General features: G+C 41.7%; 1 protein-coding gene across 1 annotated transcript in view; it reads left to right on the forward strand.

The window, feature by feature from the left end:
* Nucleotides 1–896: 896 nt before the first annotated feature.
* The window catches only part of LOC137376913 (uncharacterized), a 158,162-nt gene continuing 143,023 nt past the window's right edge, over nucleotides 897–16,035 (forward strand). The window contains exons 1-4 of the mRNA XM_068045868.1: nucleotides 897–1,138; nucleotides 2,683–3,357; nucleotides 10,734–11,380; nucleotides 14,034–14,093. Of these exons, the coding sequence (XP_067901969.1) occupies nucleotides 2,697–3,357; nucleotides 10,734–11,380; nucleotides 14,034–14,093 (1,368 nt within the window). The 5' untranslated portion in view covers nucleotides 897–1,138; nucleotides 2,683–2,696. The remainder of the gene's footprint in view (nucleotides 1,139–2,682; nucleotides 3,358–10,733; nucleotides 11,381–14,033; nucleotides 14,094–16,035) is intronic.

A 16,035-nucleotide genomic window follows, 5' to 3' on the forward strand; every position in this document is an offset into this window, starting at 1 on the left:
GATGTTGAAGTCCCTCACCCAGAGTACATTCTGTGCCCCTGCTACCCAAGTGGTGTTCAACATGGAGGAGTACTGATTCATCATCTGAGGCATGGCAGTACTTGGTACTCAGCAGGCGGTTTACTTGCCCATGTTTGACCTAATGCCATGAGGCTTCATGGGGTCCAGAGTCAACGTTGAGGACTCACAGGGCCACTCCATCCTGACTGTATACCACTGTGCCACCACCTCTGGTGGGTCTGTCCTGCCAGTGGAACAGGACATAGCCAGGGATGGTGATGTAGGACTCTGGGAAATTGGATGTAATGGTATGATTTAGTGAGTGTGAATATGTTGGGCTGTTACTTGACTGGCCTGTGGGACAGGTCTACTTCATAAGAGAGCCTTCACTTCATGAGGGAATTAAATTGGCAATCAACTTTTTTTTAAGGAAATGCTTTTGGTGTCTGGTTTACATTTCTGAAATTTCTTAACAGTCAAAAAGTGTCCAATCCAAAAAAAGAAAGCAGATGGCAACTCATGTTTGGTACTGTTAATGGTATGGCAGAGATCGTAATTGACAATCCAGCTGACAGCCAAGAAATAAACTGGCATAGTTGGTCGCAGAACTATACAAACTAGCTAGGAAGGAGAAAAAAATCTTAAACTATTTTGTACAAATTAAACCAAAGTGTGTTTTCTGTCACTGATGATGATGTGCTCCCAGTCCCTGCCATTGGGGTGTGCTGTGTGTCTGAGTGCTGGCCAGCCTGCTCTACTCTTTCTTTCTCCCTCACACACTCTGTCTCTCTCGCTCTATTTCCAGTGGCTCTTCTTGTTCAACAGCAGCCACTGACTGACACGGACCAAAGTTATCCCGGAATAAGGACAGCACGCATGTGCCGTCAACCCGGATGCAAATCACTTCTCTCGAGAAAGCCCTGATTGAATTGACAGTGTAACCGGGTCTGGGCCAGGTCGGATCGCGTTAACAATCCATATATTTTATTAGAAAATAAAGGTAGAACCAGCAAGGACTTCGTAGAACACCAAATTCATGAGGTAGACTGGCCAATATAACCATCTGACCAATTGGGGAAAAGTCGGCGGAATCGGGCGAAATATACCCGGGATAACTCGGATGGAAATAAAGCCTGAGGTCGGTGTATTTGGTACTTGGGATATTTATCTGATGACAAGTGTTTCAGGTGATGTAACGGTTCTGAAACAAAGGGCAAATTACATTCCGAAATATTGCATAAAACTGAAATGTCAAAAATACAAAGGATTTTTATTTTTCCCATTTTAAAGATGACAGTTTCCATTTTTTTTCTGCTGTGCGGATGTTGCCAAACTTTTTCTTTGAAGTGTTGCCGGTTGCAGACAATGCTACACTGTTATTGTGGACAGTCATCTCTTAACAAGTAGCTGTCTGTCAACCCTGCTGCTCCTGCACCGCAGGCATCATTCATCCCCAACGCAACCAACTAGTTTTTAAAAAGTCACAGCAGCGCTCCCTCTAGCCCACTTTGACTGAGCCTGCACCTTCAAGCGGATCTACATTCACAGCAGCTTCCATTAAAAAAATACACACACGATGGCTCACAGTGTTGAAATAAATAAGTACATTCAATTCGTCACTTTAAAATCAAACCCTCGCCCATTCATTCTGATTTTAATAGGTTAATGGAATTTTTAAATGTTTTCTTTTTGGGGTTGCAAGAAACAGCAGCAAAATCTGATACTAGGATTTACCTCCAATTGGTTTGCTTTGAAGGGGGATGGTGAAAATGATTCCTTCAGGTGTAGTTCAAGTTATGAAAGTGGATTATGCAGCTATGTAAATAAGATTGATGCCTAAAAGTGTGCCGAACAATGACCAAATGATTGCTCCTAGCTGCTAGTGTGACTCTCTCCTAAGGAGCCACCTTCCTTCTTTTGACCACAGGAAGCATTTTGGGATTATATGGAGGAGAGAAATACAAAATCTGTTCCCCTTCCCTCATTGCAGCATCCCATTGGTACTAAAATGGTCCCTGGTTTTCACTTACACTACTCTATGCAAGGGTCCGTTCCAAGTTTTGGTCACTGTTTGTGCATCAAAGTTCCTCATTTCACTCCTAAATTTAACTTTTATTTGGTTGAACCTGTATCAGTTTAATTTGATGTCATGTGCTGGATTTACATTTTCTATTCTCTTAATAATCTTATATTCATCTTAAAGATCACCTATCAGATGCCCTTTTTTCCTGGCTGAAAAGCCCAAATCTCTAGATTCTTTTCTCATAACAGACCCTGAACATTAGGCATCAGTCTTGAGTCTTTTCTTTGCACTGCTTCCAAGAATCTTTAGGAAATGTATGAATTCTGTTCGAAGCCATAATAGGTTAACAGTACATTGGTTTTATAATGATCCTACTTCTAAAGAAAACTTGTAATGTAAATAGAAGACAAGCTATACTTTCCTACAGTTTTACTAAGTATATGTAAATCATCTGGATGAACATAGCTTTTGTATTTTGAGTACAGTTAAGAAATGCATATTACACAGATACTACAGGGAGCTTGGATTATTTAAGAGGTTTATTACGATTGATTGTGAACATAAACATTTTCAGATAATATTTACTTATGTTTTGTTATGTTGAATAGTAAAATGACATTCTATCTAGGTATTCAAAATGTCTTGTTAATGTCTTTCAGCCTAATGAGATGTAATGGATTTCCGAGGCAAAAAATATGAGCGTGGGAGTAATTGGTCAGATCCTGAGGTGGTGGAGTTGCTGCAGCTTTGGGCTGATGAGTCCGTTCAGATGGAGTTGGAGAGTTGTCTGAGGAACCAGCATGTCTTCAACAGGATCGCTGAAGTCTTAAGGGAAAAGGGTATACACAGAACAGGAGACCAGTGCAGAGAGAAGATCAAAAAAATGAAACTTGAATACAGAAGAATTAAAGATAACAACAAAATCTGTAGGGGAGGGAGGACCTGGAAGTTCTTTGAGGTGATGGACAGAGTGTTGTCCAACAGGCCAAATATTTGTTATAGTACTGTGGGTAACACAGTGATAACACAGCAGATACCACCAGGTGTTCTGGCAGCAGGAGATGGGTACATTCATCATCACCACCACCACCATCTTACTTCTCCTCCACATGGTATTTCACATTCTCACCATCCTCAGGAACTAATGGACATTAAATGTGAAGAAGTGGACTCGGACGAGCGCAGCGAGACACCTGAACCACCCCCTTCTATTGTACTTCAGCAGGGTGGGGAGGATCATGGAATGGATGGAAGCCTGTTGGAAGGGGGACATCATGATGGGTCACCAGCTGCTAGGATGGATAACCCTACGGAGAATGACATTTCCCCATCAGGTTGGTACTCCTCTCCTCATTTCTCTCCTCTCTCATTCTGTGTAGTCTTTCTCTATTTTACTCTGTCTTTCTATCTCTCCATTTTGCTCTGTATCTCCCTTTATCCGTCCTTCCCTGTAATTGGCTCCCCCCTCCGGCTCTTTCCCTCCCCTCTCCCAGTCTGGGTCGTCCCCTCCTCCCCCCACATTTGGCTTTTCCTCTCCGTCTGGCTCATTCCCCTCCTTCCCCTGCCAAGCCCCCCCCCCCCCCCCAATCCCTGGGTCTGACTCTTCCCCTCCTTCCTCCTGCCAGTCTGTCTGATCCCCTCTCCCCTCCCTCCAATCTGGCTCTTCCTCTCTCCTCATCCCTCCCTTCCTGCCCCCCTTCAGCTCCCCCATCCCCTTTCACTTGCTCTTTTTCTCTTTCACTGTCTTTTTCTCTTTCACTGTCTTTTTCTCTTTCACTGTCTTTTTCTCTTTCACCATCTTTTTCTCTTTCACCATCTTTTTCTTCTCCCAACCACTCTGTCCCGCTTCCCCCTGTTTGTTTTTGTTACCCAACACGCTTCATGATCTGTCACTTCTTGCTTTTTTTCATTTTTCTTTGTGTTTACTTTTATCGCATTCTGTCCTTCAGTTTGTTTAAACCTTTGCTCTTTTATCTTTTTCTCTCATTTCTATTTTTCTGTATTGTTTATTATTTGCCCCAGTTCTGCTGAACAATACTTGTTTTGCTCAGTAGAGCCCAATTGCTGCTCCGTGTTTATTTTTCGCAAAAAGAAACTTGGGAATCCAACCTTAGCCATACAATGGAACCTCATTACAGTATGATATGTGGCCAGCTAAAGCTGTGGAGAAATTGGTATGATGTGTGCTTGCAATTCACTGAAACTTTCTGATTCACTGTGACCTTTCAAATGACATTCCACCTGTAACCGAGCCAAATATGCCATTTCTGTCCAATATGTTGTTGCTTCATACTTTTTTTTTCATTATCCAAGCTAAATCTGCCAGCCAATCCCACAAGACTCAACATTGCTTAGCAATCTTTTGTTTTTAAATTTATGGAAGAACTTTTGAAAACCAAGGTAGATAATATCTAGCAGATTTACATCCGATTTTGTAACTACTTTATGAACTTGATCAGATTTTCTTCCAGAAACCATGTTCGAGTTCCAGAATAACCTTTGCTCTTTTTAAATGTTGACTAATAGCAAATAATAGAAATTGAATAATCGTGCCATCAAGGTTGCTGAAGCTTATGTTGAAACTCAGAGTACTACTGTATATGCACAAGGACGTACCAGTATAACCTAGAGTCATGGAGTTCTACGGCACAGAAACAGGCCCTTTGACCCATCGTATCCATGCCGGCCATCAAGCACCTATCTATTCTAACCCCATTTTCCAGCACTTGGCCCGTAGCCTTGTATGCTATGGCGTTTCAAGTGCTCATCTAAATACTTCTTAAATGTTGTGAGGGTTCCTGCCTCTACCACCCCTTCAGGCAGTGTGTTCCAGATTCCAACCACCCTTGGGGTGAAAGAATTTTTCCTCAAATCCCCTCTTAACCTCCTGCCCCTTACCTTAAATCTATGCCCCCTGGTTATTGACCCCTCCGCTAAGGGAAAAAAATTTCTTCCTATCTATGCCCCTCATAATTTTGTATGCAGCAATCAGGTCCCCCCTCAGCCTTCTCTGCTCTAAGGAAAACAACCCTAGCCTATCCAGTCTCTCTTCATAGCTGAAATGCTCCAGCCCAGGCAACATCCTGCTAAATTTTCTCTGCACCCTCTCCAGTGCAATCACATCCTTCCTATAGTGTGGTGACTAGAACTGTACACAGTACTCCAGCTGTGGCCTAACTAGCATTTTATACAGCTCCATCATAACCTCCCTGCTCTTAAATTCTATGCCTCAGCTAATAAAGGCAAGTATCCCATATGCCTTCACAGCCACCTTATCTACCTATGCTGCTGCCTTCAGTGATCTATGAACAAGTACACTAAGGACCCTCTGGCCCTCTGTACTTCCTAGGATCCTACCGTCCATTGTATATTCCCTTGCCTTGTTAGTCCTCCCAAAATGCATCATCTCACACTTCTCAAGATTAAATTCTATGGTGTGTACATTTTATCTATCTGTAGGACTTCATCTGCTGACCTGAGCTGTCTGGCCCATGCCAATATGTGTAAGCAGTCGGTCCAATACATTGTGATATCATAACATACATAGTTAGGATATTATGTTCACTGCATTTTTACTCCTTTGCTGAGCCATTGCTAGAGGTGGACTCAACAGTCTGAACAATTTTTAACTTGGTAGTTCTCTACTGGGGTTTGCACTACTCGGAGAACAAGAGCGGCAATAAGATACTCATACAAAGGGCATAAGTGCACTTTGTGCATTTTTTATTTTCAGCAGTGAAGCATACTTGAAGGTATACCAAAAAATTATTTCAATAGTAAGTGGCTGATTTGAGCTGATGTAACAACCCACAGGACTCTACACCTATTGCACCTAATGTGATTTTATACCCAATTTCTACAATTTTGCATTAAAAGCTCCAGAGGGCGTGTAAATTCAAGTTTCTGAGTAGATCTGAGCAATGAAAACTAATTTACCTAAGCACATCTATCCTCAGTCTTTACATACAGTACAAATGAAAACCAAATTAAGTTGAGGAAGTTCAGTATATCTCAGGATCCAAAAGAAGTCCCTCAAGCTCCTGCAATGTGCAGCAGTCTCAGTGTAGTCAAATCTGAAAATGACAGCATCTTTTCCAGTCGAGCACTGATATTGTGATTTTATAGAGTAGACTGTACATTTCTCTTTTAAACTAAACATTTGTCATATTTTTGAGTCTCCTCAGATTTTGTGTATGTTCCTCCATTCAAATTGATTACTTCAAATAAAATACAAAACGATAGCACTTAGAAACAAATAATTAAAAGTCATTACTGCTTTGTCCCATAATCAAATGATGCTCAAACACTGCATGACACTGCATTCTCAGCAAATAAGTAAATGCAACAGTGAAAAGATGCAGTAGGTAAACAATGTGCTTTTAACTACAAATTTGTGCTACTAAACTAGGATTGTGGCTATGGTGTAAAATATTGGGTTAAGCAAATATTTGAAGTTATGGAAAGGGAAAAAGAGCACAGTGGGGCAGCACAGTGGCGCAGTGGTTAGCACTGCAGCCTCACAGCTCCAGCGACCCAGGTTCAATTCTGGGTACTGCCTGTGTGGAGTTTGCAAGTTCTCCCTGTGTCTGCGTGGGTTTCCTCCGGGTGCTCCGGTTTCCTCCCACAGCCAAAAGACTTGCAGGTTGATAGGTAAATTGGCCATTATAAATTGCCCCTAGTATAGGTAGGTGGTAGGGGAATATAGGGACAGGTGAGGATGTGGTAGGAATATGGGATTAGTGTAGGATTAGTATAAATGGGTGGTTAATGGTCGGCACAGACTCGGTGGGCCGAAGGGCCTGTTTCAGTAAATCAAAAATCAAATCAAGCACTTTCCTCTATTGGAGCAGACTCTCTTTTAAAAAAAAAACTATATTTCAGTTTGAAAGTGGGCCAGGTTAATCACTGTAGCAGAGCCCAGTGCAGTAGACTTGAGGTGTTAATCAGTAAATCAGTAGCCACTCAGCACGATGTACTTTGCCCTCTATATACATCACAGATTTTAGCTAGCTGCATATGTTGAAGATTGTATTGCTGGAAGCTTCCGAAAATTAAGCAGGTACTTATTCTAAGCTGGTAGCCAAGATTTCCTTTGTTACTGAGAAATTTGTCCCAGGAACATTAACTAAGTTAGTATTTAGTTTTATGTTCAGCATTTCTTTGCAACTATTGTTTCTGGTTGGTATGGGTTTTGAAAAAGAAATGTCAGCAGTCCAGGAACAGAGTGCAGGAAAAACACAACCAGGGTTTCAAAGTCTATTGCTATTCACTGGGAAGAAAATATTGTAATTTTCTTCTGATTAGCTGGAATTGTAAAAGAACGAACTTGAATTTATATAACACCTTTCACGACCTCTGGATGGCCCAAAATGTTTTATAACCAATTAAGTACTTTTTGAAGTGTAGTTACTCAGTCGGAAACAGGGCTGCCAATTTGTGCAGAGCAAAGTCCTACAAACAGTAATGAAATAATGTCCAGATAATCCGTTTTGGTGATGAGGGATAAATGTTGGCCTGGACTCCAGGAAAACCTCTCTGCTCTTCGATCTTCTATTTCTACCTGAGAGGTCGACTGGACCTCATCCAAAGGGAGAGGTGGCAGCCTAGATTCTGTGCTCAAATCCTTTTGTAGACTTGAACCAACAACCTCCTGACTCAGGCGGCATTGCTACCACCAAGTCAAGGCTGGCACATGAGTTCTGCTTCAAATAATTTCTTTAAATGTTGTTAACTTGTTTATTGTGACCACAAATGATTTGTTTTTAGTGAGTATATTTTCCCCTGATTTGACTGGCCTGACAGAATTTCAAATTCTGTTGGTGTAGATCTGAATTATAGTGGGGCTCAGACAGTGAAATGATTCAGTATCATGCAGTTGTGAAGGCACATTGCATTGACCACAAGCCGCAACTGTATTTCAATGCTCAGAGGAATTTCAATTGTTTCTGAATCAGTATCAGTAAACATTAACAGTTCACTGAACTTCATACATTCATCAGTGTAACAAAGCTGGAAAATCATTGTGACATATTCAGTACCAATACCAAACCATACTTTTCCTCACTTTCCACCCCATCAGCCTCCATATCCAAAGGATCATCCTCCGCCATTTCCGCCACCTCTAGCGTGATGCCACTACCAAACACATCTTCCCCTCCCTTCCTTTGTCAGTATTCTGAAGGGACTGATCCCTCCGTGACTCCCTGGTCCACTCCTCCATTACCCCCACCACCTCGTCCCCTTCCCATGGCACCTTCCCTTGCAATCACAAGAGGTGTAATACCTGTCCAGTTACCTCCTCTCTCTTCACTATCCCAGGCCGTAAACACTCCTTTCAGGTGAAGCAGCGATTTACTTGTACTTCTTTCAATGTAGTATACCGTGTTCACTGCTCACAATGTGGTCTCCTGTACATTGGGGAGACCAAACGCAGACTGGGTGACCGCTTTGCAGAACACCTCCACTCAGTCCGCAAGCAGGACCCTGAGCTTCCGGTTGCTTGTCATTTCAACACTCCCCCCTGCTCTCATGCTCACATCTCTGTCCTGGGATTGCTGCAGTGTTCCAGTGAACATCAATGCAAGCTCGAGGAACAGCATCTCATTTACCGATTAGGCACACTACAGCCTGCCGGACTGAACATTGAGTTCAATAATTTCAGAGCATGACGAGGTCCATTTTATTTTTATTTTTAGTTATTTTTTCTTTTCCTTTTTAACATTTTTTTTGTGTTTATTTTGTTTTATTTCATCTTAGTTTGTTCAGTTTGCTTACCCACTTTTTTTTTTCATGTTTGTACTTACGGCTGTTCAATTTTCAGTCTGTTTACACCCGATCTGTACTAATGCTTTTTCTTTCAACACACAATTAACATATTGTTTGCCTTTGCTGCACGACCTTCCGGTCAGCTATTCTGTGGCCTTGTCCTATTTATACCTTCTCCTTTGTTATCTCTTGCCCCACCCCCGCTTTACTTGCTTATAACAAAGAACAGAACAAAGAACAGTACAGTAATATAAAAGCAAAATACTGCAGATGCTGGAAATCTGAAATAAAAACAAGAAATGCTGGAACCACTCAGCAGGTCTGGCAGCATCTGTGAAAAGAGAAGCAGAGTTAACGTTTCGGGTCAGTGACCCTTCCTCGGAACAGTACAGCACAGGAACAGGCCATTCGGCCCTCCAAGCCTGCGCCGATCTTGATGCCTGCCTAAACTAAAACCTTCTGCACTTCCGGGGTCCGTATCCCTCTATTCCCATCCTATTTATGTATTTGTCAAGAACCGTTTACGTTTCTAATATTTGCTAGTTCTGAAGAAGTGTCACTGACCTGAAACGTCAACTCTGCTTCTCTGTCCACAGCTGCTGCCAGACCTGCTGAGTATTTCCAGCATTTCTTGTTTTTATTTCATACTATTCATTTGCAGTTCTTGGTGTAACTACTGGGTGTTACCTGGTTGTTGGAAGCATAGTATAATGTCAATTCCCTGTGTTTTGGCAGGAACCCCTTTTCACAGTTGCTAAAAGAGCTCACATCTCTTAAGATAGACAACACTTACCTGAAGTGCAGCATTTTGTTAGTCGGTACCACTGCTTTTCTAATGATTAAATTTGACGAATAAATAGGCTTCTCGGTGAATTTATTAGCAGGTTTATCCAATGAGTACCTGAGACATACAGACAAGAAAGATTCCAGGTTCAGTTCTCTGGTCTGCCCTGAGTTTCTTGATCTTAGCCAAGGTGTTAATATGAATGTTAAAATGCTTGGGTTAGAGAGGCTAAAACCATCATATGGTTTCTGCTCCTGATTTGTTACCTACAAACCTGCACTAGAGTTGTGCTGTATGACTGCTGGGCAAAGACTGGTTTGCGCTTGATTGTGCTGACCACTGGCATCCTCCCCAGTCCTGAAAATTAGATGAGTCATGCTGATTTGGATGAAGTCCATGAATCTTACTGAAGAAAGACATTGATAGCCACGGGAGGAGAGAATTGTTGGGCAGGAAGACGAAAAATCCCTGTTGAGCCCCTAACCAATTTTGATTGGTCAGTTATTTGTTTGCCATCACCTGTGCAGTAATATTTGCTTTTTTCCCTCCTTAAGGTTTCAGGACACACATCCAGTGGATTATTCCATCCCTTTTGTGATCACTCTTACTCTTATATTAAAAATACTATTTAAAAAAAATTAAAAAATGGCAGCGCAGTGGTTGGCACCGCAGCCTCACAGCTCCAGCTACCCAGGTTCAGTTCTGAGTACTGCCTGTGCGGAGTTTGCAAATTCTCCCTGTGTCTGCGTGGGATTCCGCCGGGTGCTCCGGTTTCCTCCCACAGCCAAAGACTTGCAGGTTGATAGGTAAATTGGCCATCGTAAATTGCCCCTAGTGTAGGTAGGTGGCAGAAGAATATGGGGTTAATGTAGGATTAGTATAAATGGATGGTTGTTGGTCGGCACAGACTCGGTGGGCCGAAGGGCCTGTTTCAGTGCTGTATCTCTAAATAAAAAAATAAATGAATGGGTTCAAGTGATTTATTACCCAGCAGCACTGCACAGCTAAACCAAAGTAAACTGGAAACCAAATGATTTTCCAGATTTTCATTCTGGACTTGTTTCAAAAAAACACTTATCCTTTATTTTCTTTTGAGTGTTGCATGTTAAAAAACACATTAGACATGTAGTTTATGATTATATCTGTACCTTTTTATTTCAGGTTACATGGACCCAAATATAAGTGGTACTTCCTCTGGGATGCATACCTCTGGACCTGCTTTTTCTGCTCTTCACAGACTTCGGCGGAAAAGGAAGCCGCCTCGGGTGAAGGATCCTTTGGATGACATTCTTCTCAAGTTTCTAACAGCACAAAGAGTGGTGGAGGAACGTTTCCTGCAAATGGAGGAACGAAGAATGCAACGGGACATGGAACTGGAAGACAGGCGGATGCAGTTGGAGCAGCGTCGGATGGAACTGGAGAGGGAACACGAGTACAGAATGTTCACCATATTTGCTCAGATGGTGAACGCACTTCGGCATGGTGGCTCCATGCAGACCTTGGGCTTGGACCTCAGCCAGGCCTTCTCGCAGTCTTCTGATCAAGCTACTGAGACAGGTGGTGCCCGATCCTCGGCTTCTGCCTCTAAAGATGGTAGCAGTGGACTGGTGCAACATCAGAGCAAATCTCTATCAAATGGACTGAAAGATGTTGTGTCTGAAGCAGAACTTAATCCAACATTCCAACAACCTGAGACTAGCATTTATTTATCAAAGAGAGGAAATGAAATTAAAAATTTCTGTGGAATAATTGAGGAAGGTTATGCTGCCTACCATGCAGATAAGCATGATGAAGCCAAGAACCCTAATGTAGGTATTAAGCCACGTTAAATATCTGTAAGTTTCTATCCAGCTGTGTGGCCCTTGGGGGTTTATTTGTATTTATTTATTGTTTGCATAATTTAGGTGGCGGAAAAATATGATATCTCATATAAATCCAAACTGAATTTCAGAATGTGTTCGATCACTGATTTTTAACTGGAAACTTGAGTTTCATTCTTGAGACATATTTGAGGAGGATCCACTTAATCTATTGGCTTTGGGTCTTCATTTAAAAATTAATTCATTTGCATAACAAAACTATACAAATTTGGCATTGTCGAGTCTAACCTTGAGTGGTGATAATGGTAAATTTATGGGGAGATGGTGGCGTAATGGTAATGTCACCGAGCTAATAGTCAGGAATCAGGAATTGAATGCTTGTCTCAGTCATGGTGCCATGAAACTCTCATCGGTTGTTGTAAAAAAACATTTGGTTCACTAATGTTCTTTAGGGAAGGAAATCTGCTGTCTTTACCTGGTCTGGCCTACATGTGATTCCAGACACACAGCAATGTGGTTGACTATTAACTGCCCTCTAAAATGGCATAGCAAGCCACTCCGTTCTCAAGGGCAGTTAGGAATGGGAAACAAATGGTGGCCTTGCCAGCGATGCCCACATCCCATGAAAGAATACAAAAAAAATTGAGGTAAAAACTGCACTGTTAAAATCGTTTGGGTTCATACACCTAGTGGATGAACACTACATTGCCTGTTCTTTAAGTAGCTGAATATGTTTGAAGTTGTAGCTGGGCATAGATGGAATAATGTTCCAGTCCTAACCTCTGTCATGTCATGTGTATCCTGGACACTATACACTAGGTTTTACTAGTTCCTTTTAGACACCTCTTTATGCGTACACAGGTTTATTGGTTTTGCACAGTTCTGGGTCAGTGAATCACCCGTGACAGATCATTCTCAGTTTCGAATATGTTAAAATTGTTCTGGTTTTTCTCCTGTGTTCAGTATCATCACTGCCTCCCAGCAAGTCACCCTTACTGTAAAACACCCAGCAACCTTCCCTCTACCTCTGTAGTCAGCAAGAAATTTTGAAAACCAAGCTTTTGAAATTTGAATATCAGACTTTAGCTCCAATTTTATACTTAATGTTCCATTCCCCATAGAAATATAATTCTTGATGGAAATGTTAAACTGAAATTTTTTTAACAATGTAGCTATTATAAAGCAAAAATTTAAAGATTGAAGAAGTATTTTTGGACTTGGAACAGTCAGTTACTATATTGTGGTTTTTTGTTTCACATCAGTAACTGGATGCTTTAATTCGGCATTTTATTTATACCTTTATTAAATCCCAGGAGAAAAATTCCTCTGATCATTACGTGTCAGCAGCATCAAAAACATAGTCAGACAATGGGCTGGATTTTACAGCCCCCCCGACATTGGGGGTCGTGGTGGCAGGGGCCAGAAAAGGCCTCCGGCAGAGGCCAACCACGGGCCTTGACGCCGGGAAGTCTCGGCCCAGTATTGCCAGCAGCAGTGAGGCCTCGTGGTGGGCCCCCTGCCGCTGAGCTACGGGAACAAAATTTGCATATGTTAATTTATTCAAAGAAATGAATTGATTGCTTATCCACTCCTGCCTTCCGTCCTGCTGTGGTATTGGTGCCGGTGGCTGGCATCCCATGCCCTCGGGTTCCAGTCCAGGAATCCAAGACGGAACATTGGTGGGGAGGAGGGGAGCAGCTAAGTTTTCAGTCCAGGAGGGGGACGGCGTCAAACTAATCTGACTGGTATAGGGGATGGTGGGAAGGGGTAAAGTTTAAAGTTTATGAACTTTTGTGGGGGGGGAAGGTCAGAAACACAAGGTAAGTGTTTGGGCAGGGGGGAGAGGGCAAATAATGATAGTTATGGTTATTGGGAGTGTAAGAGAGGGTCGGGATCACTTTATTTAATTTTTTAAAGTCAATATCTCTTTAAATATTGGAATTGCAAGGTAGGGCTCGAAGCCCTTAAAAATGGCGTCGACGCCTGCGCAATGTCACCTGACGCCTTTGCCGGGGACAGACTGCCCACCCCCTCCACGTCATCACGGGCGGTCCACCCTGGCCATTTAAATGAGCTGTTGCGTTTAATATCGCGGTGGCTCTGCGACGTGAGATGCGTGCGGGCGGACTGCCATTGTTCACGTCTGCCTCCAGAACATGTAAAATCCATCCCAATGTCTTTGTTCACTATTTCTAATAAAATTGTAAAATGTTTCTGAAAAGATGGATTTCTGATTTCTCTCGAAACATTAATCAGCAAAGTCTTACAGCCACATTGTGACTAATACAGAGAACGAAGGAAATCTTCCTCCTTCCCTCTCTCTTCCAATGTCAGCATCGGCTGTTGGTTTCAGAAAGCTGGGAAATTCCTTTGCAGTAATGTCAGTAGTTGTTTTAAATACTGTTTGTGTGTTTATAAATTTGGTAAATATTAATGTTCTAAACTACAGGCAATGAAACTCCTACATTATAGTACACTATGTGACTTAAATTGAGTTTGACCTGGAACTGGTATTGGACTGGCCCATTATCCACATGGTGAATTAATAATCTATGGGTGAGTTTCTAAAGTAAGTCTGAATGCAGATCTTGCTTCAGATTGTAGATTATTATTTTCTTTTTGTTCTCATTCCTTCTTGCAGGGCATTATTAATCTGGGAACCGGTGAGAACAAGTTGTGCTTTGACCTGCTTTCCAAAAGGGTATGTGCATTTTTACTTCGACTGTATAAGATTTTGAAAACACTATATCCTCCAAAGTGTTTTTCCAAATTTCTATCAGTGTTATTTACATCAACATTTAAAGGACATTGTGCAGGAGATTCCAAATGCCACACTACAAGTTGGAGTGCTTCTCATTTCTAGCAAAACAAACTTGTTTGGATTTTCCCCATGTCAGTTTGGTCAAAGTCCATTGCTTGGAGTTTCTGCACATTGTTTTTGTGATCAGTAATTTTCAGAAACAAGTTGGAAATTCAAGTTTATAAGAATGTGTCTGCTCAAGAAAAATAAACTTCTAATTAGATGTCAGTTATTAATTGGCAAGAACTTTATTGAACCAAGGCTCAAGGATTGACACAAAGCTTTGCTAACTTTAGTGGCAGTACAATGTTTAAGCTTTTCTCGGTTTACTTATCTGCATCCTTGAAGGACAAAAGCTAAAAATGGGAAGTTATTTCTTGTAGCAAATTTGAGATCAATAAATTTGATATATAGTTGTGGCGACCAAAGTGATAGTTTGCACTGGAACATTTTAATGATGTGTTGATGTCACAGCAATTCATGCAGCTGTGATGCACAGTTTTTGTGGGTTGTGTCCTCGCTATGTGCATCACTCAACATTGAAATGGTATGTGTAGAAAAGGCAGTAACTTCAAACCTATAGTTAACTGGTCATTTATCATATTGTTGTTTGTGGGACAGCAATTTTAATCACTGCACCATTGGTAGCTGTGCCTTCAGCTGCCTGTGCTCTAAGTTCTGGAATTCCCTCCCTAAGCCCCTTCATCTCTCTACTCCTTTCACCTTCTTTAAAACACTCCTTAAAACCTACCTTCATCCGTCTGAATATGTCCTCATGTGCTCAGTGTCAAATTTTGTTTGATAATGTTCCTGTGCAGCTACTTGGGATGTTTAACTATTTTAAACACCATATATAAATGTAAGTTGTTGTAGTGTAACTGAATTGATTAGAAAAACTATAACGTCACAGCAAGGTTTTGTCATGTACTTTATAACTCTTTTCTCTCCTGTGAAATACTGTGTTTTGAGTACTGCCACGACCTCAGTTGAGACCGTTAACTTTATAACAGAAGATATGAACTCCCCAGACCAATTTAAAGAATTACACAACATGATTTCACGTTTTAAGACTTCTACTATACAGGTAAACTAAAAATCATCATTAAACAGTATTTAGGGAGCTAATTCACTAAATTGTAGAGAAATTTCCCATTAACTTATTAACACATTTGAAAACCCCACAACACATTCAAACGTTACACAGTGTTCTCAGCAAAAGAAAATCCTTGCAGTTAAATGTCCCAAACTTCTCCCAGTTGAAATGGGTTGGATCTCCCAGTCCTTCTCAAAGTCAATGTCCTCTGGACTTCGTTCTTCCAAGCACATTCGATCTGGACTTCCATTAATAAGGTAATCTCTGGTGATCCCATTGGTCTTTTCTCCTCTGCAAAACGGTTCAAATTTTAGCAGCCTTTCACTCTATTAATGTTCTGAGAGCAGTTGTTTTATCTCTCTCTCTTCTGAGGCTGCCGCTGCTGGTCTTTGTGTCTTCCTTTCTTCCTTACAGCCTACAGACTTGGGAAAGCCTGTTGAATTTATCCAGAATCAAAAGTCAATAGTCCTTTCCTTTAACAATTCTCAGAGTCCGTAAGTCTGGCCATAGCAAAACCACCTGGACCTTCCTTTGTTTCCAGGTGTTAGCAGTTGCAACTTGAATCTGCATTTTTACAGCCCCTGGCTCCCCGTCTATGGTCTGAGAGTCTGGGAGAGTGAAACCTATTGCCAGTCAGGTGTTACAACCTTGTACTCTGCTTTCAAAAGGTCTTTGATCAGGGTTCCTTGTTTGCAGAGTAACCAAGACCCCTGGCTTGTCTCTGGGCAGACTCGGTGTGAGGTCACATGT

Source organism: Heterodontus francisci, chromosome 14, assembly GCF_036365525.1.
Source record: "Heterodontus francisci isolate sHetFra1 chromosome 14, sHetFra1.hap1, whole genome shotgun sequence".
NCBI lineage: Eukaryota > Metazoa > Chordata > Chondrichthyes > Heterodontiformes > Heterodontidae > Heterodontus > Heterodontus francisci.